Genomic DNA, 27,460 nt, shown 5'->3' with positions numbered 1-27,460 from the left:
TTGCTACATATTTTTTCCCTTAATATGTCATTCCTTCCCCTCCCTTTTTTTTAACAGAGTTTCTTTGAAGGACAGTCTGCACCATGGGACTCAGCTAAAAAAGATGAGAACCGCATGAAGAATAGATATGGGAATATCATTGCATGTAAGTGTTGACAGTATAATTGTACTACTGTGCAAACTCCTTTTAGTTACTGACAACACTGCCCACTGATATGTAGCACTATGTATCTGGAGTAAAAATGGAGCGCTACTTATTATAATGAATGAATATTTAAGAATTCAAAAGACAGAAAAATAAAGGAAGTAACAAGCCTTTGTGACTAGAATACTGATGTCAACTATGGCACTCAGTGAGTAGCATTGTCTCTCTATCCTAGCTCTGAAAGGATGTATGGATAAAATAGGAAGATAAAACAGCTTTTACTATATGAAGTATAAAATGGCTACGTATGTTACATCATATAATTATCTTTACATTTGTACAGATATTTTAGGATCTGCCAATAACATGGAAATCATTTGCTTACCGTAGTACACATACAAATGTGCCCCTCACCAATATACTTTAATGTTATTGTAGACATCCCTTTTTCCATACACTAAAAACACTAAACAACTAAAGGAACTTCTTGTCTAAGTCCCTGAATAGTATTGACTTTCTCTCATACACTTTTTCTAAATCAACACAATAATGGTCTTTCATTCAACAATTTAAAGAGCCTTGGTGGAGCAGTGGGCTGATGCCTCCTTAAGTAACACCAGCTGCCTGCAATTATTGCAGGTTCGCATCCCACCAGGCTCAAGGTTGACTCAGCCTTCCATCCTTCTGAGGTAGGTAAAATGAGGACCCAGATTGTTGGGGGCAATTAAGCTGACTTTGTAATAATGCCGCTTGGGGGGGGTGAAAGCCCTAATAAGCAGGCATATACATTGAATGAAGGCTACTGCTAAGCTTGTAAGCCGCCCTGAGTCTTCGGAGAAGGGCGGGATATAAATGGAATTAAAAATAAAAAAATAAAAATAAAATTTTTAATTACCCTAGTGAGGAAATAAAACTGGTCTGCACACCTTCCAGTTGAACTGCAATTCCTAAATTTTGCTCATTGTCATAGCCTCTGCTCCAGCAATCCCCAATCTTTCCAGCTTGGCAGCCCAGTGGGGGGGCATGTGAATGGCAGGCATGCATGCACACACATAGCTCCATTTGGAGTGTGAGTGGAGGGTGCTTGTACTCGCACACAAAGCTCCACTCACATGAGCAGCAGGTACTTGTGCTTGTGTGCAAAGCTCCACTCGTGCGAGCGGAGGGCGCTTGAGTGGAGAGCAAATGGCACTTTGCTCGCAAGCGTAAATGCCCTCCGCTAACGCAAGTGGACCTTCATGCACATGCACTTGCCCATCTCTCCCATGGCACGGTAGTGGGCCACAGTAGTGAGCCACAGCCAGGGGTTGGCAACCCCTGCTGTATTCTCTTAAATTGATATCTGCCAATACATACCCAAGCATATTTGACAAATTCCCCAGTAGTTTTTTTCATTCACTCTTTTTATTTTTCCAGTAATCCAGTCCTGTAAATATTCTCTCCAGCACTCTTTCACTTCAGTTTCATCTCAGATTTCATTATTTTTCATTATTTTTATTTCCATTCACTATGCTGGAGCCTCCATCAACATTGCTTTGCATTTTCTCTGCCTCTTTCTCTTATAGAACTAGAGCATCTATTTTCTCTATACACATTGTACAATATCTTTCTCTCTTCATTTCTTGCAACAACCATTCTCTTACACAATAGGTATCCACAATCTCTTTCAGTTTGTCCACAAAACAAACTATATCTTATCTCCCATTAATGTAACTCACTTCTGTGAGTTTATAACATACCTTTTCACTGTATTTCAAGCTGCTTTTATATTTCCTTATATATACTCTCTGTTCACTCTGTTGGGAAGCTAATCTCTCTTCTAATTCTTTTTTAAATTAGATTCATGCTTTCTCTTCTTGCAGTCATTCCACTTTCACTACTTGGGGGTTTCTTTGCACTTTTTTTCTTTTTTCCCAAGGTCTTTGGTAATAGCAAAACCTGTCATCACTTTTATATCCTTCACTAACTCACCAACACATTTTCACCCAAACAATCAAAAGCTGCTTTTAGATTTATGTTTACTCCTATACCGTGTGTAAAATAGAACTGAAAGGGAATTTTATATGAGTTGATAGAATTACGAATTATGTGTACAGGTTTAGTAAACAAAAATGAAAGGCCACAATACTAAATCAATGGACTAACAGGAAAATAAGCATGTTTTCCTTTGGCAATATATCATTAATTATGCATTTAATTGCTGCAAGATTGTAAGATTGTTTAATCAAATAAAATAAAGTATATTAACATACTTTAAATGAATTATATAAATCATGAGCTTTTTTATTCCTTATAAATTGAAGAAATATATGAATTATATCCCATACTTAAAATGAAACATACTGAAAATTGAAGAACAGTTCTGCATAATAATAAGACTTATGTATATAACTGAAGATAAGATTGCAATTAAATCAGAGTTTTAATTAATAAGAGATAATTAAGCAACTTTAAATCATGAATATTGAATCTATAAATAAATCAGTCTAAGGATCATCACAAAAGTGGAGTTTATGTTCTTATGGTCTTGGTTGCCAGAAAGAATCCTTTAAAAGTTTTATCTGCCTGTTAGGCAGGAAACTGGAAACATTGCTATGAGGATTTGTTACAGGACCTTAATTTATATGGCCTGAAAAACATAACATCAAGTAACAGATGATATCTCTATCAGATTTATGGACTATTTCTCCAAATTCCAATGTAGAGTGTATTATTATTATTTAAAAAAACAATACCTGAAATTGATTTCCCAGCTGGCTTAGAGAATGGTGTTGTTAGTTATTTACTTACACACCAATATTCTATAATTACATGCAAATTACAAAATTCTATCTGGCTGCTTATAAGGTCTATTGATCTGACTACCAGATTAATTTAAATAGTTAATCTATTTTGGTGTGATTTAGTAACTGTTTGTAAATAGAAACCAGTAGGGTGACTATTTAGTCAAGAAATGGTTACATCAATTTTAATATTACACTTACATTGGATTTTTTTTATTCTTATTTTGGGGTCATCTTGACTGCATGCTGGCTTAGAAAGGTAGGAAGGATATAAGTCAAATGAAACAATCAAATAATGTTGTCTAGTGTTAGAAAGATTTCTTAAAGATCACTTAAAACTTTCAACCCTATCTAAATATTAAAAGATAGTTGAAATGAATACCTTATCACTCAGCACTTGTTAGCAGTGCAACTTCTCAAATATTTAAAATTCATATAACCATATTAATTGATCTGAAGTATATTCAGACTCAACTGATAAAGACAAAACTTTTAAAAATGAAGTTTGAAGATACAAAGGAGTACAATTATCAGGCTTTTGATGATTAATTATCAAACAATTAATATCAAATAAGATGTTCATAGGGAAGGGGTACTTGATAAATTTTAACACCTTTTGTAACAGGACTTTCCATGTTAAGTAATCACTTTCCCCCATCTCATCACTAGCCTCTGTGTGTATGTGTGTGTATATATATGTTTCTGTATCTGAGGGAAACTAGTATGTACATTATATATACATATATACACAAACACAATATGAGATAGCAAATAAATTTAATCAGGTGTTATTAATTCCTAGACTTGCCTTTTTGGAATGTGGATATATAAACTATCTGTCTGTCTGTCTGTCTATCAATACACATGTGACACAACAGAAATTGGGAAGCATAGTTTGAAAGATAGAACAATTTTTGTCTGTATTTGTCATTTATTTCTACATACATTTTAATTTAAGTCCATCTTTTTCAGTACCAATTTCCTTTTCAAATTTCCTGAAGAAAAGATTTAAACAATGAAAAAATAGGATTTATCTGTCTGTGTCTTTTATACTTTATATGAAGAGCTTGACTGACACATCATTTCAGGAACAGAACAGCCATGTCCCTAACAATATCATTTATTATTCTCTGCTTCCCATTTTGTTCTATAGCCCATATTTTTTTCTAACAGAACAATCTTTGTGTGGTATATACGAGTAGAGTACTAATTCAAGAAACTCTTAAAACATCTTCTTGAGATATTGCAGTGGAAGAAATGCTGTGGTCCACCAAGCACAGCAAATAAAAAATAGTAAGAATTAGGAAATGATGGGCTTTTAACATTATTTAAAGGACAGGTCAACCTAAAATTACAATTAACTCAGCAATTCAATCTAAGATCTGTTATAAAGTAATCTTTTAGTATATGCATACATAAGGTTGGATAGTTCTTTGTTTTTTCCTTGCATAAAGTATTCTGTACTTGAGGGAAATATCAACTAAAAAAAACCGGAAATGTAGTTTAATTTGTGTTCATACAAAAGCAAAACCAGCCTTTTTAAACTAATGATAATATTAGAGATCAAAATATATCTTTACAAGTAAATTGGTATTCCTTCCAATACAAATATAACTAATCAATGATATTTTATGCCTACTGAGCAAAATACAAATTATTTAATTTATTTTTGTGGGGATTTTTAGATGATCATTCTCGAGTGAGACTGCAGCCTGTTGAAGGGGAATTAAACTCAGACTACATCAATGGAAATTATATTGATGTAAGTATACTATTATAACATAACAATTTGTTCAAATATTTAATGCCTTTTTAAAAATAGATAATACATATAGAGCTGCTGCCAGTTGTTAAATACTATGAGAACTCATAGTTTTCAGTTGTCACGTTTGACATTAAATGTACCAAAGATTTGTTCATATGAAATTTAAATAGCTCATTTCCTAAAACTGTTGCATTATGGAATAAAAACTTCACAATAATTTTATCTGGCTACTTTTCTTCATAAGTTTTAAGAGTCCCCGTCCTCATTCGAAACATTAATTTTAGTTTTTTGTCAAGGCTTGGAATATAGTAATTCCCTTTTTTAAAAAGAAGCTGTTTGCAAGATTAACGTGATCGAACTCCATAATTTTTAATACAGTGGCTTGCAATGTCTCTTCATCCATCTAATTTTAAGCAACCTTCAGAATGGGATCTGCCTCTGTTAACTAGAACTTCTGAGGCAAGCAAGATGTTTCATTAAATATGTATATTGATTAATTAATTCTTGAAGATTGCTTCTTTGTTCATCCTGCATTATGTTAACTTAATGTTTTACATTAGAATAAATTCTGTAAGAGACAGTAGTTGGACTGAAAGAATCAAAAGTAAGAAGGAATATTAAAAAAACAATGTCATTTAAGTCCCAGCCTACAAAGTGTTTCAAATATTTTTGCATATAATGTATTGTTCCAAAATGTAATAATCTGAATTTATATTTTACCTTGACTTTATATTTTATATTTTACCTTGACTTTTTATACCTTAGAGCAGGGGTGTCAATCTGCCGGCCCATGGGCCAGTTGCATCATACAGAGGCCACACCCACCTCAGCTCCGGCAATGCAAAAAAAGTTGCGATATGTTGCATCACGTGACGAGTTTGACACCTTTGCCTTAGAGACTCCTTGTTATCATTTTCTAAGATTGTCAGGGTGTACAACAATTATAGCACAAAGACCCATGACTTTTAAGCATTAAGTACAGTAAGATTTTATCTGGGGGGGAAAAATAATAAAACATTGTGATGTCCTTTTGAGCTTGATTTTTGGTACATCCTGTATATTCCTGAATATTGTTGTTTATACTGGAAGGGTTTATTTCATTTTTAATTAAACAGTCTCAACATTATTATGTTGGATACATACTTCAGGAGATTGCTACAACTTCACTCATATAGCAGATTAATTCATAATTAATTGGCACCATTGCTTGTACCTGAGTGTTCTTACTCATCTGCAAGACTTTTGCAAACTTCCATTTTCAAGAAACCTTACAGAAACATCAGCTGTCTGTAATATTGTTGTTAAGTGGCAGAGAGACTTGGTTGCTTCCTAGTGATTGAACAGAGATTGGCTAAGACATCTCTGGTTATTGGTTATGAAATACATATTGTATATTGATTGACTATGCAAGCATTACAGTCTCACAGAAAAGGATGCTGGTTAGCTATAATAGTCAACAAATTCTGTTTCATTTCAAGTGGGAAATTAGACAACTCAGGAAATGGAAAGAGTTGCTATCTGGAAGTATCCTAATCATACTTAGAAGATATCCACAGCAGTCATGACTAATTAAAGTCCGTTTATTTAAATAGCTGTACTCTCAAATGTAGCTGAGTTTGGATCCAGCTTTGAACTAATTTGTTTGAAACTAAATTGTAATTCAATTATTAATTTAATAGTTTATTTACCAAGATAAGTTGTAGTGCTTCAGCTAAATCATAATACATTATTTAATGTTTCTTAACTGTTTTCTCCTTACTGTTTAATACTAAAGCTACTTTAATAGTAAGACAATTAATATAGTTTGGAGTATCTCTAGTAAATTATTAATGGCATGGTAAGCCACTTTAAATCACTCCATAGAATAGCAAATGATTTATAGGTGTTAATCATTGTATAAATATTTCTACATTTTCTTCTCTTTCGTCACAGGAAAAAAATCCCTTAATTTACTTAGCAAAATAATTAAAGGAACATTTAAAAAGTTTTTCAGAGGCTATTAAATGTTTTTTTGTCTCATGTTACTGATTATGAATACTATCATTAAATCCCTAGTGATTTGGTTACATTTATATATATTTCATTATTATTATTAGACTTTTATTGTGTATTTTATTTATATTTTAAACCAGTTTTAAAACTGATGTTATAATTACATGGATGTATGTTCAAAGTATGGCAGAGCTATTAAAATACTAATTTTTAAAATATAAAATACAATGTCTTCTAGACCCAAATAAATTTTAATTACCTAACAGAAAATCTAAATTATTAAAATTGTCTGCTCACACAATATATATTAATAATGTTATGACTTTTAGGAAAAAATATAAATTGTTTTATCTTTTTTCCCAACTTGATTTGAGCCACCAATCCAAGTGCATGCATTCAATGAAATGTTTTTTCCACTTGTGAACCATGACAATTTGAAAATATTTCATAAGGATTGAATTGCAAAAGATTGTGACCATCTAGTACTAACTTTAAGTCATATAACTAATAGGATACTGCTGTGAATAACTGAAATTTCAGTCTGTAATTCTAATTTACAGATTCATTGTGTGCAAGTCAATTAAAATGACCTTTAGGTAGACCAGATTTTTAGTTATATATTCATTTGCAATTATATATGAATTTGTAATTATGCAAATACATAAATTATAAAACTATATGTAGATATACAGTCTGAAGCATATCTTTTCTGCTTCAGAAACATTGAATATATTCAAAAAGTGGGATGCAAAAGGGAGTTTATGTTTAGTGATACAACAATTAATCTTCCTGTTAATACAGTATATACAGACAATTTATATTGCGATTGTGAAGATTGTCAATATGATAAGTCAGATATCATTTACATGTTTATAAACTGCAGTTGTAGCTACTAAAATATTACTTTGCACAGTTCCATTGACAACTATTAATTTCAACATTATTTCTCACACTGAGGTCATGTTTCACTTATTTACTATTTCAGTTATTTATTTACTATTTAAAATAGTGCTTGCTACTAAGATCTCTAGAGATTTATAGCAAAATAAAATCTATATGATAATGTTTACATTTCTCATCTTGTATATGTGATAAAGCAAGTCACAAAATATTTTAAATATTTCAGGGCTATCATCGACCAAATCACTATATTGCTACTCAAGGTAAGTTTAATGTACATTTATGATTTATTTGATTGTGTTTTTCCTTTTAAATGATTAGCATCCCTGTAAATATTTTGCATTCATTTAAATTATAGTAAATCATAATATTTTAAACTTCCAATTCATCAGGTGTTTTAATTTTTAAACATTACTCCCCTGTCTCCAAATGCTATATTTAAAAAAAAATAACCATGGGGGAAGGGTTGGGCAAAATAATATTATAGCTGATATTTGAAGGTAGAGTCTTTAGTGATCTCTGAGCTTGGTTGTTTTCTTGCATATGTTTCATTACCCAACTAGGTTACATGATCAGTGCTAGAAGGGAGTGGCATTTGCACTGTCAAACCCCATTCCCTTTTAGCACTGATGAAATTACCTAGTTGGATAATGAGATGTCTGAAAGAAAAGAACCAAGCTCAGAGAGCAGCAACAATTCCACAGGGCAACCCTGAGCTACAGATATTCTCCTCTATCAGTATTTGAAGGTATTGCATTCCTATGGATTAGAGAATAAAGCATACAGTAATAGATCAAATGTGCAGGTGAATAGCCAGGAGAGAGAGAGAGAGAGATCTTAAATTTACCAGAATAGTCTCTGTTCTTCTATTCTGTAATAAAAAAGACCTTCCAGTTCTTTGTAATGAGCACATAGCATTATTTCTACTTTCTGTTACACTATGCTACTCAAAATGATAATTGTGCTTCAGAGATTAGTTGAGATACAACTGTGTCAGAATCATTCTGTATTCAAAGATACAAACCATGATATTGATTGATTAATTATCTGATTTCATCATTGTTAAACACAACTGTTCAGTCTTGTAGCCCAGTACATTCCTTAGAATTTTGAAAGAGAGAGATAGATTATGATGACAGTGAGTATTTAACAAACAGCAGAATTTCAGGAATTTGCAAAATTAAAGATCCACAAGAGACTTGTTTACATATGTGAAAATACTTTATAAATTCATTTAAAACCAAGTCTTTGTTATTGAAAACAACTGTTAACATCTGTAGAGATTCCTTTTTTATTCCCTTGAAAAGATCTGGTTTACACTTTTATTAAATTAATGCTGTCTTATTCTTTAATGAGTTTATGTAAGAAAGACAACAGGTCCCCAGAAAAATTAAGTTTCCATCTCCTCCCACAGAAAATGAATAAAAGATGGGTTATTTTTCCAAAACAATTGTATTTATTTTATAAGCTAGTGTTGCCACCAACAGACAACTGCATCATTCTGTATACTAACAATTTATGTCATTTGCAGGTATTATAGTCAGCTTTATCCTACCTAAAAAGAAAAAAAATGTGATTCTTAAACGCATTTGGGACAAGTTTAAACAAAGCTCTTTAGTTGAATACAGATCAATGACCCCACAAAAACAAAGGCTTACAATGATCACATAAGCAAATTTAGTGTTGATCAATTTAGTAAAACATATGTATTAAAGTTGAGAGGCTTAATTCATCCTCACAATTGAGTGAGAGAGCATGACTTTCAGCCATCTTTTCTCTTATAAATAAATTCTTATTTAGACATTAGAAAGAGTTGTACATCATTATAGACATATTCATGAAGCATTTATTTTGAAGGAATTTGAACATGCTTAGATAAAAATCAAAAAATTATCTATCGAATTGTGGCCCGCTTGAAATCATATAGATGAAATTCAGTGGAAATGAGGGGAAAATGTTCCTGTGTCTAGTTATTTTGGCATGCAATGCCCTACAGTGGTGTCCCGAAGGAGGAGTTGATACAGTTTATGTCCAGGATATGAATCTGTAGCTATTTCCCAAAGCTCCTTCTGACCTATGGTGTGTGTGTGTGTGTGTGTGTGTGTGTGTGTGTGTGTGTGTGTCTGTGTGTGTGTGTATGACTGTGTGTAAAATATATGGCTGTGAATGGTTCATGCCCAAGTTTTCTAATTTCTCAGGTATTAAAATTTTGTTCTATTTTGAAGTAAAATTCTATATTTAGCTTTCTAAGATTCTTTCTAAAATAATCAAAACCAATTCTCTTATTTTAATCACGTGACAACTTAATTTATGTCATCAAGCTAAATATAGTGCTTAATTTTTTTTGTTCTACCTGTATATCAGGCATGCCAAACTCGCAATATCACGTGATGTGCGACGTATCGCAACTTTCCCCCATTGCCGGCAATGGGGTAGGCACAGTTTCGGCGTGATGCATACAGCCCGTGGGCCAGCAGTTTGACATCTCTGCTGTATATAATTTGGAGGCCTATCTGTCCTTTAACAAGGAGTGTGATTTTACTTGGCTGAGGTCCACATACAATATTTGTGGTGGGAGTGGCCATACAAATGCTAAATTTGATTTTGTTTCATTTATATTTGAATTAATTTTGCAATTACATGATCATTCAGCATTCATTTTAAATAAGTCTTCATTTGTGTTATGTTAAAATTATATTTTGATCAGACTTTTTTTTTGAGGTCCCTGAAAATAGTATCTGAGATATTAGGCTGGTAGTTCCTGTGGATCATCAGTTTTTGTACCTTTGCCCAAATGTCTTAGATTGCAGTTACTCAAGTTGTAAAAGAAAGTCATTCTAAATATAGGCACCCTCTTTTAATCATTGGATATTTTTCATATAATGAGAAAAAAACAGGACTATTAATCATTCTCATTATTAAACATATAACATCATTATAAGTTGACTTCAGTAATGACATGAAATAATTAAATAATTTAAACAAAAGTATGATGACATGTTTATCCATTATGATATAATTGTAACCATTAGAGCTGGCAACCCATGCTTTAGCTCTGTTTCACAACCATGCATTATTTTAATAAGTGATAAGACATACAATCATTTTAAGGACTTCTTCAATTGTAACAGTTTTTACCTTTGCCCAGCTCTCTGTTCATCTTCATTAAAAGCTAACCATAAATATCCTAAGGTTGCATTAAGCCATAACTGCATATTTCATACAAATAATGTTCACCTTAATGATACTTAATAATAAACCACAAAAATAAAACAAGCAGTATCTCCTGTAGCAGAAGCATATCTCATTTTTAGCAGCATACAGTAGTTTCAGTTTTAAATTCTCTTTAGTATCCTTCATGCTTATTTCTTCCCATATTAATTAGTGTCTGTCTATGCTAGTAAATCATTGGTATGCTTAATCATTTAGGTCATAAGTCCCACCAATCACTTTATCAAAGAGCTGAGTGTCATTTCTTTTTCCCCCCATATAATTTCATTGAAAATTACATTACACAGATTAATACAGATTATAATAGTAAAATAATATTTTATATAAAATAACTTTCCCCTTCAACCCTAACCCCTTCAACTACACGTAGAGGTAGTCCTTGACTTACAATAGTTCATTTATTGACTGTTCAAAGCTACAATGGCACTGAAAAAAAGTGACTAACAACCATTTTTCACACTTATGACCATTGTAGCATCCCCCATGGTCACACGATCAAAATTCAGATGCTTAGCAACTGACTATTTTATGATGGTTGCAGTGTCCTGGATCATGTGATCACTTTTTGCAACCTTCTGGCAAGCAAAGTCAATGGGGAAGCCAGATTCACTTAACAACCATGTTATTAACTTAACAAATGCAATGATTGACTTAACAATTGTGACAAGAAAATTCATAAAATGGAGCAAAACTCATTTAACAAATGAGTTTCATTTAGCAAAATAAATTTTGGACTCAAGATGTGGTTGTAACTTGACGACTACCTGCATAAAGAACTTTAACAGCATGTCATATCTCTTTAAAATACAACAATTTCTTCATCTCATGTCTCACCTCATTGTCTACAAACAGATCTTTAAAACCTCATCATTTTTTTAAAAACCTCATCATTTTAATTTTGTATACTATGCATTTTAATTTTCCCTGTAAACCGCCCTGAGTCCTATTGGAATAGGGCGGTATATAAATTTAAATAATAAATAAATAATAAATAAATGTGATACCCTATATTGGAGCCACAAGCCAACTGGCAGAGCCTGGTCTTTAAGCTCTTACAGAAGGTAAGGAGGGTTGGAATTGAACTCCCTCTGGGTGGGGGGGGAGAGATGTTCCAAAGGGTAGGTGCAATTGCAATGGCAAAGAAGGCTCTTATGTACAACTGCTACTGAAACTGAGGTTTGGGAGATCATTCTAGCAGTTCCATAGTCTAAATCAGGGGTGTCAAACTGCCGGTCCACGGGCTGGATGCGTCATGCGGAAGCTGCGCCCCCCCATTGCCGCCAATGGCAAAACCGTCCTGATATGTTGCGCGACGTCACGTCTAAATACTTCCTGAATATTAAATGCTTATTTTTTTAGTATTGTTAGGAAATTAGTTTTTATTAATGAAAGTAAATTGAAAGGGCTTTCAAGGGACCTCTGTTGAGTCATTTCTAATTGTAGTTGTTTTGATGCTCCTTATCTGCTAATCGGTTACTTGGTTTTTCAGATAAAACTTGTACATGAAAATTTAGTTCTTAATATAGAAATGCTGTTCTACCTAATCTTAATCATTCTGGAGGTTTTTAAATGTTATCTTTTTCAACAAAACACAAATATGCAAAGAGATTAAGTCGAATTAAACTGAGATTTAGATTTTGTTAAAATTCAGTCTTGAGGGATTACTCTTTTTTCAGTGTGTAAAATACAAGTTCTTTCAGACATTATCTGTGCATTTAAATTATATAACAAACAAGAAAAATATATGGAATGGATATTTTAAAGTCCCAAATGTTGGAATCTTGCCTGGTTAAAATAAAGTATACATATTGTTCATAGTAATTAGCCAATCGTATTACTGGGTTAATAATCCACAGTTTTGCATACTAATTGAGACACATGCTGTGGAAACTCTCCATAGAGATCATGCATTAACAGTTTAAGTATTCCATAAGGTTACATTAAGAAGAATCACATTTCAGAACTTTTAATTAAATGACTTAGATACTGTTATTTTGGTTACTATGTCATGTATTTTTTGGCTTCAGAAAATCAAATGACATTTTGAGCTCTGTTTCTAATGTATTTTGTTGGCAGCTGGAATTCGAAATTGCAATTTGACACGCTAAGATGCTATAATACTTTTTCTAACACTGTTATCCTCTCCAGATAGTAACTAGTGAAAAACTGTGTTTAAATTTTCCTGTTTTAGTATCCTGTCACCATATTCCTCTTATCTGTCTACAGATAGCCCTTCCGTATTTCTGCTTTTCTCTCCATCCTTCTTTTCTGTCACAGTGATCTCATGTCCAGATTCTTCCATTATTTTTCAGATTCTTTTCTCAAATATCTTGCCCAGATATGTGTCTAACTCTCATTATCATTTTATATACCAAGGACAATCAAACTGATGTAGAGAAGAGAAAGAAGGAAGGGAGAAAAAGTCTTTTGTGGTACCATGCCCCCAGTCCCCATAATTTTTACAGAAACTCTGAAAGCATTAGGATAAAACTGTTTAGTTGAGTATATAACTGAGGAAAACTGAAGCAAATGCACTATATTGGGGTTGGAATTAATAAGGATTATTCTGTGAAGCATTTCAATTAAGACTTGGCCCTACTTTATTGTGCACTTAAAAGTTCTACAAGAATTTGCTAAAAAAATACCCAATTTTCTAGAAGGATCAAAGTAAGAAGAATAGTTGCTTTAATTAATTAAGAAGAGTTATTTTTGTAAAATATTAAATATTCTATTGAGAGAAAATATCACAGAAAATCTAGTGATCAAACACAACAAAGCTTTATCATCTACAAGGGCAAATCAGTGGTCATTCTTCAGCATCTTGTGTAAAGCCTGACATCCAGCAGAGTAAGTAGAAGTGTAAAAAAATAGTTTTAAGCAAGTTTTAAACATTTTTAGTTCTAAGGAGACTCACTGCATTCATTCAGCATGTTAGGTATTTGCTGCACATTTTGGAGATTGTCCTGCTGTCCTTTCCTCATCCCTATTAGATCACTCTTAAGAGGTAAAAAGAAAATACTAAAGAAATTTATTGCAGTGAGGCAGTGAGTGATACTTGGGGGTAGGGATGATGTTTCACAACAAAGGATATTCCATCCCTGCTAATATTATCCCATTCTGTCAAAACAAATGAGCAGCTCAGAGCATTTTGATGTTCCAATTACACAGTATACTTGAATCTTTTGTTACCAGAATTTTGAATGTTATGAGTGTGATCAAATCTGTTTGGCCTTGAACTCGTTTCATAAGTTCACATCAAATCATGCCTTCTTTGAATTCAAATCCCCAATTTGAATCAAATCAGAACTGATTTGCCTAGGCCTACTAAACATTGTGTTGAAAGTGGTATTGAATACAATTACCAATCCTAGTGAAGTATGCAATTCTAACGAAGTCTTAAACTTTACTTCCTTTTCAGAGTAGCAAAAAACCCACCAGTCATGTTTATCATTTTTATGTGCTGAAGAGTCTTTATAATATGTGTCAGACTTCATTGTTAGAAGGTTTGCCACTAGATTCATAGCATAAAAATAATGCATGTCCCCATAAAGTATCTGAGAATAAGCTTAAGCATAACTGATTCTAAGCCTTGCTGTTTATTTTAGTTGCACACTGACAGACTCCTCAGTCTTACCTATGTAATTAGTCAAGGCTGCACTGAAGCACAACTTGGTGGACTGTACTCTAAACTTGGCTTCTAAAGTATTTCTAGTGTCTCTTTCCTCCATCCTAAGTCTCTGGAATAAAATTGTTCAGCTTTTGATAACAATAAATCCTGTGCCCCTACCTGCTCTTTAATGCTTTTCAATTCTGTGTCGAGACAAGTGACAGAGTCATAATTTATTCAGATGTCAGAAAATAATTTGAAAAATGTCAAGTAGAAAAGAAAAATAGGATAGAAGAGAATTACTTTCAAAGACCGACAGCTAGCTTTCTTTTTTTCCCATGAATATTCTGACTACAAAAGGACTTTGCTGGTTTCCAGTAGAATTCAGAATAAATAGATTAAAAGTTCTTCATTAAAATCTCCTTCCTCAGATAATTTTAATTACTATTGTCTGGCTTAGGAAATCTGAGTGAGGAGACAATGCAGATGATATTTTAAAGAAGACAATTCCTCTCATCATTCATTCCTATAAGATCATGAACTAAACCTTCAAATTGGCATGGCTAAAAAATACGACTTGAGAAAGGAAAAAAAAAAGATGGATTATCTTGGAAGGATACTTTGATCCAGTTCTTACCAAAGCTATTGGGATTCCTAGCCTTGCAAAATTATATTACATCATTTACTTCTTTCCCCACCCTTACGTGCTAATTGTTAGGATCCGGTTTGTAGCATGATCTATGACATATATTTCCCCAAAACATAAATCTACACAGAAAAGGCTGTTTCCTAAAGATTAATGACACAATTTAGTGCCCAGTCATGCAGGCTTAATTTCCCCTAATTTGAACAGGACTTACTATAAATGATATGCAAAGAAATTTGCATATCTTTGCAGAGTATAGAAATTACTATAAAATGTACAGGAACTACATTTTTAAAAATGCTTAGGTGACAGATGCCACATGTAATACCATCAACCGTGATGTGTCATTCAGAAGCATTACTACAGAATTATTTTACTTGGTTTCTGATATTTTAGTGTTTATTAGCCAACTGGATGATACCATGGGCTCAGTTGCATAATTAAGGAAAACAGCATATGGTTCTTTTTCCCTTGCTATACTGTCCTTGGCTATACATAGTCTGGTATGAAATTGGAGCACAATGCCTATGATGATACCTTGAGCAATTGCCATTCCCCATGATTTTTTCTTGAATTTTCACACCATATTGCTCTTCTAGTTCATATAAATAGTCCTCAACTTAAGAGCACAATTGAGTCCAGAATGTGTGTCTTACGGTGGTGTGGTTATAAAGCGAGTCATCACATAACCAACTCAATTTCACAACCAGTTTTTTACCGCAATCATTAATCAATAGTCACTAAGCAAATCCAGTTGACTTTGCTGATCAAAAGCCAACTGTGAGGGTCACAAATCACGATTGTGATTACAGTGAAGAAGGTGTCAAAAATTAGGAAGATTAGATTAGATTAGATTAGATTAGATTAGATTAGATTAGATTAGATTAGATTAGATTGGTAGACAGGATGTTGTACCCATTGTAAATGCCACCTAGTTGCCAAGTTCCTTTATTGTGACCACGTAGCTGTGGGGATGACTGCAACTTCAAGGACAGGTGGTAAGTCATTTTTTCCAAGGTCAACATTGAAACTATGCTAAATCTATGTTAAATGAACAATCATAAATCAAAGACTTTTTGTACATTGCAAGTGCAGTCTATACATTGTGTCATGGTTCTGATAGATGAGACCAGTAAAAAGAACTCCAAGGCAAAATATTTCCTTAAGGAACATATTTATTTGGCTACATAATATTGGCGTGAACAAAGGTGAACCCAAGACTGATTTTTCCCCCAAAGGTTACAGTGTTAGAAAGTTGAACTTCCTACCCCAGTAATGTATCATAAATCACAGTCCCCAATTAACTACTTTCACGGGCTTTCTAACGGAAGCTTTAGCGTGCCAAAATGCAACCCGCAATGAATTGTATTTGTTCAAATACCTCTATCTTGCTTAAAACAAATGAAAGTATATTTTCTTCACATTAATCTGGAAATAGACTGGTTTATATGAGCTATTTCTAATCAGTCCCACATATGGAAAATTTACTATACCTGACTAGTGTTTTTACACAGAATTTTCTTTTCCCGAATCAACTGGTCATCATCTTCTGATCTGTTAATTTATCTGGTTTCTGCATCTTATCTTTACTACTACAAAACAGAATAGGAGTAAGACTTCTAAATTTCCTAGCCAATGCTGAGTACTGATACTTGATTCAAAATTGCAGCAATACCATATTCAAGAAAGAAACCATCAAAGTAGCAGCAGTATGCTGGCAGGGAATTGAAAATGCATTGGCTTGGCTAAGGGGCAGTTGGACTGAAGGACTGATAAATGGGAATAAGGATTTCAAGTGGTTTGCTAGTTTGATTAAAATTTTGATTGAAGAATAGGAATCAGATTTTTTGAGCTATATTCTGAGCCAAGCAATCCCAAAGCTAACTGACACTTCCATTTATACATATATAGGTGCATTAATGTTATGTCTCCCTGATTCCTGAACATTATTTGAACAGTCATAACTTGAAATAATTAGGTAACAGTGATTCTTTCTTCAGAATAATTAAGAGGTTTTCAGGCATAGATATGAGACAGCTTTTTTCTTCTTCTGTTCAATCATACCCAATTCTCAGAGGTTGCCTGGACAAGGCCTGCAATTTTCTTGGCAAGGTAAAGACATGGTTTGCCATTGCCTCTTTCTTAGGGCTGAGAGAAAGTGACTGGTCCAAGGTCATCAGCTGGCTTCCTGTCTAAGACAGTCTAGAATTCACAGACTTATGGTTTCTAGCCCGACACATCAACCACTACACTGAACTGGTTCTCAAGTATGAGATTGATAACTCTGCTCAAATAAGAAATTGAAGATATTGGTTTGGCTAGGGGAGTGTGCCTGTAAACTACTTTTGCAGAAATGGCTAATTTATGTCCTTAAGAATGGACAGCTTTTTCACTAAATAATTCCTTATAAGAAAACATAGTTGCCCTGAGTGCTCCCAACTATTGATACTGATTTTGTGAAGAATAGTTACCTAATTTTAATAGATCTGCTCCTTTTGTAGAGGACCCAGAGGGGAGGGGGGAAAGTGGGGGAGGAAAAAATCTTGAACCTTGCAACCTTATATTTTCTTTGTATTTTCAAATGTGTATGGATTTAACAAATTACTTTAATGAATTATTGTTAACTGGGCACGTAGGTGGATTTTGTAAATACAAGTTTAATAGTATTTTTAAAATGTTCTTGCTCTTGGGCACATCTTAACATGTAATTAAGCAATGTAGGTTATTTGCATCCCTGTTTCCCTAAAACATTTTATTTTAAGAGGGATTACAATTACAAGCTCATCAGATGTACATGGTTATGATTTTTAAATGTAAAAATGTGTTATTTTTTTTTATAAATATTTAGGCGGTGAGCATACCTAATATTCCTTCCTCTTCCTATTTTCCCCACAACAGTCCAATTAAATGGGTTGGGTGGAAACAGAGTGACTGTCTCAAAATCACACAGCTGGCTTTCATGCAAGGGTGGGACTACTACTCACAATCTCCTGGTTTCCAGCCTGATGCCTTAATTCTCATGGATAAATGATCAACTATGTAGGAAGTTGTAAGGAAGATTATAATGAATATGTATAGATAGTGGGATTTTAATAAATGGCAATGATACCATTTTCTCTAAGCAGCGTTACCTGAAAGAGAAAAAATACAGGCACAAAGGTGGCAGATTACATGAACCTTTGCCCTACAGAGTCAAATTCGTATTTCAAGAATCAAGTTCAAGATCATAGTTTGATTCTAAAATTGTAAATGTGAACTGGATTGATTGATTGATTATTAACCACATTTATACACTGCTCCAATCATAACCAACTCTAAGTAGTTGACATATCTTAACATAGCTGTAGGATTTAAAATCTTATATTTCAAAAAAGAGCCCAAGTACAACAAGATGTTGAAAGATGTTTAGTCTTTGTTGTTCACCTTCATATAAGCTTGCACTCATACATTCTGCATTAGATTCTCTATGAAGGTAACTTTAAGTATCAATAGAAGAGTAAATCAGGGTTAACCTAGACAGTCCTTGGTGCTCTTTAAATTTGTTTTATTGAAGACATTTCATTACCCAACTAGTAACATCATCAGTCTCCCTTCGAGCATTGATAATGTTACCTAGTTGGGTAATGAAATGTCTGCAGAAAACAAACAAGCCTCAGAGAGAACCAAATGCCCTACAGTATTTTAATTGTCAGAGGATGCCAGTGACTTAGCAATGGTTGATTCAATTTTGAAAAGTTACACTGTATGTCATTTGTAGTGAAGCATCTGATCTAATTAAAGGTGTTAACTATTATTAGAAACAGAACTGGAGTTTTTCTCCAGGTTTATTTTTCATGGGGATCTGGATATGTCTTATAATATTAAAGAAGCTGAGTTGGCTACTATGAAAAAAATATTAGGCAAAGATTGCTTCTACTGAGACTAGTTCTGTTTCCAAATCTAGGGTTGTATTTCATACATATTTGGCAACATATCAGACATAAAAGGGAACTAGGCTTTTCTACTACATGGATGCAGCAACATTCCAACTTGGTTGTATCCTCAAAGAACAGATGATAATCTTTCAATTTAAACATACTGCAGAACTCCACAAAGTTTAAACTCAGGAATTATCATTTGTTTGAACTATGTTTAGTGAAAACAAAACAGAATCAGAGTTAAGATTGCTTTATTGTCTAAAAATTCTCATATTCAGACATAATTACTACTGATTTTAAATGGTTTATTTAAAATCAAAAGTGAACATTTCTAATTTTTCAATGCAATAAATAGATAAAGGAGATAAAGAGCACCCAATCTCTAAACTGGCACAAATTTCAGTCATTTAGGACAAAAGCATTAATTTGAATTACATTGAAGTTCTGAATAATCCTGTACACATAAGCAAAGAATAGGAATTTCTGTCACCTAAACAAACATGAGTATATATGCAGAAAAGTGCAAAGAGCAAAGTGATTTTTTAAAGCAGCAACTGATTTGTGTAGGCTACTCAGCAGTTAAATTAGTGAAATAAATTGTGGCTACTAACAAATATAATGAAGAAGAAGAATGTACAATGAATTTCTTACTGAAGTGACATTGTCTGTAATTTCTGAATAGACACTTCCGTAATGTGCCTTTTGAAAAAGAAAGACACAGCATCACCCTGATACTAGTTTCAAAAATATTTAATTAAGCAGCTTTCTTACAATAAAATCTATAATCTTAATAATATGCCTAACTTGAAGGAAGTAGATCACCATTTAGAAGAGTAGAGTGAAAGGATATACTCGTAAAATATTTCTCACACAAGAAATCTTTAAAAGAACTTCTAAATGTACATTGCAAATAATTAATATACATGACTAATTTTACATGTCTGTATTTTAGGACATTGGTGTATGGAAAAAACAGAATTATCAGTAGTGGGCTCCTTTAGCATGTCTATAATACAAAATAATTACTTACACATCCCTTAAATCAGCTTATGGCTAATTCCTGTGTATTCTCTCTGTGTGTAGAGATTTAATTGAAACTTCTATGCATTGAGCATATGTGAATTGAACCCACCAAAATAACAGGGTTATTACCAGAGGTACTATTTCTCCCCAGCTCACTTCCCTCATTAAGATGAACGGCAAATAAAATTGTCAAGCCTGGCATTTAAGCAATTTTCTCTATAGTTATTAAAATAATAAACCGTCTCCAAAAATCTGTCACTTTCAGAAAGAGCAATTTGGGAATTGGACTAATTAGATCGACAGTGCAAACTCAAGAGAAATATTAAAACTGGAAATACAATCAGTTGAAAATTTTCTTGTGTCAAAAACTTATTTCCTCATGTGAGCCTGATGATGCGGATAAATTAGTTAAAATCTTTGGAATCATACCCTTCCAAGTAATTAAAAATCTTCCAGGGCTAAGCATACCATCTGGCCCTTAGAGATGGTTAATCAGGGACAGTAAGTTCCAACCACATTTAAAGAAGCTGTAGTTAAACATTTGCTTAAAATATAGAACTCTAAATTATGGATAAATATTACCCAGTATGTTGTGCATCTTTCCCGACTAAGATACTGAAGAAAATTAGCTCTGAACCCCAGGGGGTGCGAAATGATATTGAATTTTTGGATCCATTCCGATCTGGCTTCTGATCTGATCTGGGGGCAGAAAGAGCCTGATGGGGTTTCATTACGGAATTAGAATAGAGAATGATTGGCGAAATCAGCATTCTTGCTTCATCATTTCAGACTGCTTCCATTCAGGCTAGTTTATTATAACATGCATTAAGTGGGCTGCCTTTAGAGACAGTTAGGAAGCTGCTGCAGGACAAAGCTATTCAATTATTGGCAGAGTTTAGGCAATTAGAAGATATAACAGCAATCTTAGATCGGTTGCCAGAGCATTTTAGGGCCCAGTTTAGAATGCTTCTCAGCCCTAAATAATTTGTAATGATACTATTTGTCTATCCATTTATACCTCTCTGAGGTGTATAATTTCCATGGTCAGCCACAAGAGTGCAAGGCCATTCTATTAGATTAGAATGCAGAAATGATAAGCCAGAGGAAGCTCCAGTCTTCTCCACACAATGCTTTATGAGACTCTGTGTCTGTTTTTAATTAGATCTTTAGCGACCAGGGTGTTCTTTCTCTTCTGCCTTTAAATAGGTGAAATCTGTTTATTTTACAAATTTTTGTTCATAAAATACTAGCATGTTTGTTTATTATATTTCCACTGAGAGAAAGAGGGGAATTCCTTTAGGAAGTTTTGCCGTGAAAGATGGTGGGAATAGTATTTTAAAAATCCTCATAGCCTTGTTAATTAGAGAAAATAACCTCAGTAGTCAACTCTTCATATTAAGAGGAAACAGTGCATCAAACCAAATGACAACAGAGGCTTATTAAATATATAGCATCCTAAATCAATCTGTTGCATTTCTCTACGATCCTCAAAATTAGTGTAATTGAATTTGCTCTTGCTAAGTGTACAGAAGTGCCAGCCCAGGGGGCCTTCCAGGGTGACTAACTAGAGCCATTCACATAGAGATCTCTAATCTACATGCAAAGTTTTATTCACACAAGTGTGCATTGATTTTTAGGCAGAAGATACCCATGGAGAAAGTATATGCAGCAGGCTCTTTCCCCATCCAAAGCACACCTCTTTAAAAGCCTTCACTAGGACCAAATGAGCCTTTAAAAATGTGATTGCCGAATCAATGAGATGACTTTTCAATGGGGAGTTATAATGTTTAGAGAAGGGGTGATTAGCTGATTCTTCGAGCAACAGCTCTCAAAAATATCCCTCCATGTGCCAATTAAACTCCATTGGCACCAAAGAGGGCTTTTGAAGATTTGATTGCAATGCAGGAACGGGAAAAGCTCTTGTGTCTAATTTCTTGCTGATTAGTGAAAAAAGCTTTTTGCTATCTTGGAAGGACAGATAGAGTTTGAAGAAAGAAGCTGGTGGTCCGCATGGAAAGCAGGAGGTTTCCAATGCCCGCAAAAAAGCTACTTTATCATTTTCATTTTTTTTAAAAAAAATGTTTCAAATATTATGAAAGTACAGTATTCCACTTTTCAAGTATCTTGAAAATGATCTCTGGATTTATTTGTTGCAGGACCAATGCAAGAGACCATATATGATTTCTGGAGAATGGTCTGGCATGAAAACACAGCAAGTATAGTCATGGTGACAAATCTTGTGGAAGTGGGAAGGGTAAGAATATTTTAGCAACTATATGTGTGTGGAATGTATGTACCAACCACAATAAGCAACATGATCACTATAAAGAGGTTTATATAATCATGTAGTCTATTTTTTAAAAAATGTCCCAGTGATTATATAATCAATGTACTTCAAAAGTGAAGAAATTCCATACCTCCAAATATTGTTGAATGATTATTCCACAAATTCACTACCATTGGCCGTGAAAGTAGGGTACCGTAAGTGAGATTTGCTGCATAGTTCCACATCTGTGACTAACCTCTTGTCATGGAAGGCAAAAAAAAAAGGAGCATAACTCTAAGGATCACACACTTTATTAAGGCAACAGTTGTTGGGTTTCAGCTTGCAGGAGGGCAGTAGAGAACAAAAGAAAACAAGAATTTAATAGTGGGAATCCTTGCGGAGTTGCTTTTAGGTTCCTGTTATTTTCAGGAACAGAGGAGAAATAGATCCAATTGGTTTGGGTTAACATACAATAATTGCCAGGGAGAGTACTGTTGTTGGGAAATTCTAGAAATATTAGAAAAGGATGTGTTTACTCTGGTGGAAATTGATGACATTAGGCATATATTTCCAATCTTTCATGGGATGTTGTGCTTCCTGGCTAGGTTTTTTTGTTACCTGTTGACCTGTCCTGATTAGTTTATATCTAGATAATGGCATGGCACTTACTCCTTGCTGTATCTAGTCAGTTTCACCCTTCCTGCCTTTTCTAAAGTAAGCAAGGAGCAAAGATTTCTTTTTAGATGCAAAAGGACTTCAGGGGTGGAAAGGAGATCTTTTCATTTATAAATGGAGCTCCAGAGGTAGGGAGAAAATCCAATTTCAGACATTGATTATATGAGACTGAAGGTCACAAAGTGGAATTCTCAGCAGTGTGCAGAAATAAATCAAATAATAATTTTTTCTTATTATTTCAGCCATAACACTACATTCTTGTGATAAAATTACTCAGGATTTGACACTTGACATCATAAATGTGCTCAAACACAGTGACATAGTTAAAGGAGCAGATAATTTTCAGGAACATGGAATTCTCAAAGAGGGGCAAAATATTTGTGATTAATCAATTTCTGATTAATTAATCCCTTAATTCTTTCTTTTCCTAAAGAACCTTGAGTGGATTTGGGTGTTTATTATATGTGGTAGGCAGAGTGAATTAATCCACATATTTTGTTTTGCTTATACTGGTGTTTTTTTAAATAAAAGTAACCTAACTTTTCTCAACTCAAAATCTTAGTGAATCTTGATTTCATTAATAATTATTAATTACAATTATTAAATGATATATTGCCATTTTAGAGCATGTGGCTGATCAGTCAGCTTACGTTACATTATTAAATGAACTAAGTAAGATTTATGTCAGCTACTGCAGTTCCTAGAAAAAAAGAGATAAAATTTAATTGAGTTTTTAAACAAACACTCATTACCAAAAGGGCAGAAATGCAAGTCAGGGTATTCCATATTTGAAGGAAAGCCTATTTTCCAGTGACAGATTTTAGTCTCATATATTTGATGAGCTACAGAAAAATTCACCTAAGCATGTTCCAACATCTAGAAAAAGAAGAAAATTAACTTCAAATAAAGAAAATAAAGATTCATTCCCTTATGGGTTCAAAAACATTGTGTAATTAACAAGGAATGATATTCCTGTCTGATATTTCTGTCTGTTAATTAATGTGTGTTATATAATTGCTATATATGATGACCAAGTTGCTTAGCATTACTTTGTGAAGTTATGTTTAGCTTCTTTAGCTATTGAAATAATAAGAAAGGTAATTCGTGCATGTTAGAAGTATGTTAGTTTATGTTCATATTATTTTCAAAAGACAATGAAAAAGCACTTATTTTAAATGATTAATTAGGCTTGGGTCACTAAAACACTTGTGATGCATGTTTTTAATATCTTGGAATCAGAATAGTTTATAATTTCCTCTGAAGGGTAGATGCATGGATGTTAGAGTGATCAATTAATTGCTCAATAATATAAGTATTTCCTGCTTACTTTGTTCTGAATTCAGGTTATATTCTGTGTTTACAAGTGGATATTTCTCATGGTTTATTGTGAGTTTAAATCCTGTTGTTAGGACATCTAACAGCCTGAATCACTCACAAATCATGGTATAAGACCTTATTTTAGGCAAAGCACTACAATTTGTGAGTATAATTAAGGACTGTTATCAAAGCATAAAGACGCAGCCACTTAGAGTGGCAAAAATAGTCTAATTCCCAGTAAATCAATACATGAATTATCCCTTTTAATTCAGAAAATTAAAACAAATTTATTGCTGTGAAACAGTCCATGTTTACTGCATATTTGGTAGCAACATTCCAAAAATGGAACATACTGTATTTAATTGTTAGTCATTCCTTTATTACATTGTAATACAGCCAGAATCTGCAAGGACTTCCTGCAATTAACAGCAATAAAACATCCACCATCACTATAATGTTTAAATGCCCAGAGTAAGAAACTCTAGGACATAGCATTTAAAACAAGACAGTGTCATTCCAGACTGTCTCAGAGCAGTCTCTAAAAGAGCATCATTTGAACCAACTTCCAGAAAACTATTTTTTTAAAAAGTCGTTAAAAATTACAGAAAATACAGAAGAAAGGGTAGCCTAATTTCTAGAGGGAGTCCATAAAAAGAGTGCTAAAGTTTGAAAAGCAAAACCTTTAGGCCATTATCACATTAACTTAATGGATCTAGTGGTTAAGACCCCAGGCTAGAAATGACGAGTTCTAGTCCCACCTTAGGCATGAAAACTGGCTGGGTAACTCTGGGCTAGTCATTCTCTCACAGTCCAAATCCAATAGGGTTTTTGCTGTTGGGAAAGGAAGAGGAGAAAGGAGTAGGTTTGCTCACTACCTTGAGTTACTTACATAAAAATAATAAAGGCAGGATAAAAAAATCTTAAAAATTAAAGGAACCTCAAGTAGCTTCTTAGACAACATTGTCAACATTGGCTGAAGAAGGCAGTTGTCCAAATATCTTGGCACCAAGCCATATTGACTAAAAAGTCTAAGTAAAGAAATCAGTTTAGCCAAACACAATACGTCACAGAAAACCCTCTGAAATTTGTATTTTTACCAAAATAATCTGATTTAATTTCATTATATTGCTTATTTAGGGTTCATCATTCCACAATGAAATAACACTAATTTATTTTCAAATAATATTTTAAACAATTATAAAAGAATTTATTGGTTCAACACCTGTATTTTACCCTTTCAAAATCAACATTTTCCTACATTTATTTTGTCATTCTAGGGCATCAATTGTTTCTATCTTTAATAGTATTACTGCAAACATCAAGATATCTTCTACTGATATTGTAGCATCAACTTTACAAAATATCTTAATTCCCTTGAAAAATGAACACAAGGATTAATCTAGTTTTCCCCAACTTAATGCCCTGGAGATATTTTAGGACTGTAGTTCCCAAAGTTTTCTAGCCAGTTAGGATAAAATCCTAGGAATATTTGTTTAAATAGATATGATGAACACCAGACTCAAAGGCATTCATTGTGTGGTATGAAACTTGAAGCTTGCTGCAGGATTTTCTCCTGTGTAACCCAACACTCCAGCATATTAGAATTAATTGAAAATAACACTTTTTTATTAAGCAAGATCATGTAACTATTTAGAAATACTATGTATGATTTTTTTCCAAATCATTCAAAAGCAAGTATGAATCAGAATTACAGCAAGACAAAAGACACCTTCCAGTGTGGAAACCCAATTCAGATTACCCTTGCTTTTGAAAAACAAAAAAGAACAGAAGCTATTACATGATATGAATTAAATATTATTTTGTCCCTTAATCCCATTTTTCTCTTTTGGAAATGTCAAGATTTTGAAAATAGAATCTATTTATTTTAGATTGGATCTGTCATATTTTGTTTTTATTCAAAGATTCATACAGCTGCACATCTCAGCATACTCTGTAACTCTAGAATGCTAACAAGGGTTCGTAGTGTAGTGTAGTGTAGTGTAGTGTACAGTACAATTCTTGTTTAGCTAGGGTGAATAGCACTTAGACTTGAATACCGCTTTACAGTGCTTTACAGGCCTCTCTAAATAGTTTACAGAGTCAGCATATTGCCCCCAACAAACTGGGTCCTTATTTTACCGACCTCGGAAGAAAGGAAGGCTGAGCCAACCTTGAGCCGGTGCTAGCAGCCGGCAGTCAGCAGAAGTAGCCTGCAGTACTGTTGCTAACCACTGCGCCACCATGGCTCATGACTAACATTATCCAAAACCTATAATTCACATGTAATAACTCTTGCAAATGTTATCTATAACACAAAAAAGAGTAGATTAGAACCTCCTTCTCAACTGATAGTCAAGGAGTCTAGTTTGGAATAGTGTGCCTGTAAATAGCAAAAGTACAAATAAAAAAACCCTTCTCTATGCTATTAGAGAGCCAATTTGGTCTAATGATTAAGGCATCAGGCTGGAAAACAGGAGATTGTGAGTTCTACTCCTACCTTAACTATGAAAGCCAGCTGGGTGACCTTTGGCCAGTCACTTTCTCTCTCACCTCACAGGGTTGTTGTTGTTGTGCAGAAAATAGGCTTACATAGTTGTTATGGGGGAAATGGGAAGTGGAAGTTGTGTTGCATATGTTCACTGCCTTGAGTTATTTTTAAAAATTAAGCCATATGCAAATAAGTAAAAATAATAAATATAATTGCTACTGAATTATATTGTGAAAAACGTTCATCCAAGTTTATGTTCAAGTAAGTACAAATATGAATGCATCCTATTAAAATGAAATATTTTCATAAATCAGAAAAAATAAAAGTTTGGTAAAAGCTCATTATTTATTTATTCATTCTATGGAAGTACGCAGCCCACAAAAAGGTCATGTTATCTGTAAGTTTTGGAATGTACTCTCTTGGTTTTTGCTTTATTACAGTTTTAGTTGTTTTAATTATATTTTAGTGATATTATTTTTAATTGTTTTGATTGCTTGGTTTTTGTTACTTTAATTGTGTGCTGCCGAGAGTGTTTGAGGCAGGCGACTGTATAAATTTAATAAATAAATAAATTCAATTTGTATGACTACCACTTAACATGATTCTGGGCAATAAATGACAAGAGACAAAAAGTAATAAGTCAATTATCTCTGCTAACCCTTAATGGATTTTGCTGACATCAGGACTCAAAAGATGAGGTTTCAG

At 33.4% G+C, this 27,460-nt stretch overlaps 1 protein-coding gene across 4 annotated transcripts in view; it reads left to right on the top strand.

The window, feature by feature from the left end:
* PTPRM (protein tyrosine phosphatase receptor type M) overlaps positions 1 to 27,460 on the top strand; it is a 488,223-nt gene that overhangs the window by 416,693 nt on the left and 44,070 nt on the right. For all 4 annotated transcript variants that reach the window (XM_083358729.1, XM_083358728.1, XM_083358727.1 and 1 more), the window contains 4 exons: positions 58 to 145; positions 4,614 to 4,690; positions 7,812 to 7,848; positions 22,166 to 22,263. In XM_083358729.1, coding sequence (XP_083214855.1) covers positions 58 to 145; positions 4,614 to 4,690; positions 7,812 to 7,848; positions 22,166 to 22,263 — 300 coding nt within the window. The remainder of the gene's footprint in view (positions 1 to 57; positions 146 to 4,613; positions 4,691 to 7,811; positions 7,849 to 22,165; positions 22,264 to 27,460) is intronic.

This window comes from Vipera ursinii (assembly GCF_947247035.1).
Source record: "Vipera ursinii genome assembly, chromosome: 3".
In the NCBI taxonomy this organism is placed as follows: Eukaryota; Metazoa; Chordata; class Lepidosauria; order Squamata; family Viperidae; genus Vipera; species Vipera ursinii.
The sequence above is the reverse complement of the archived record's forward strand: the minus strand, read 5'-3'. Positions and strand labels throughout refer to the sequence as shown.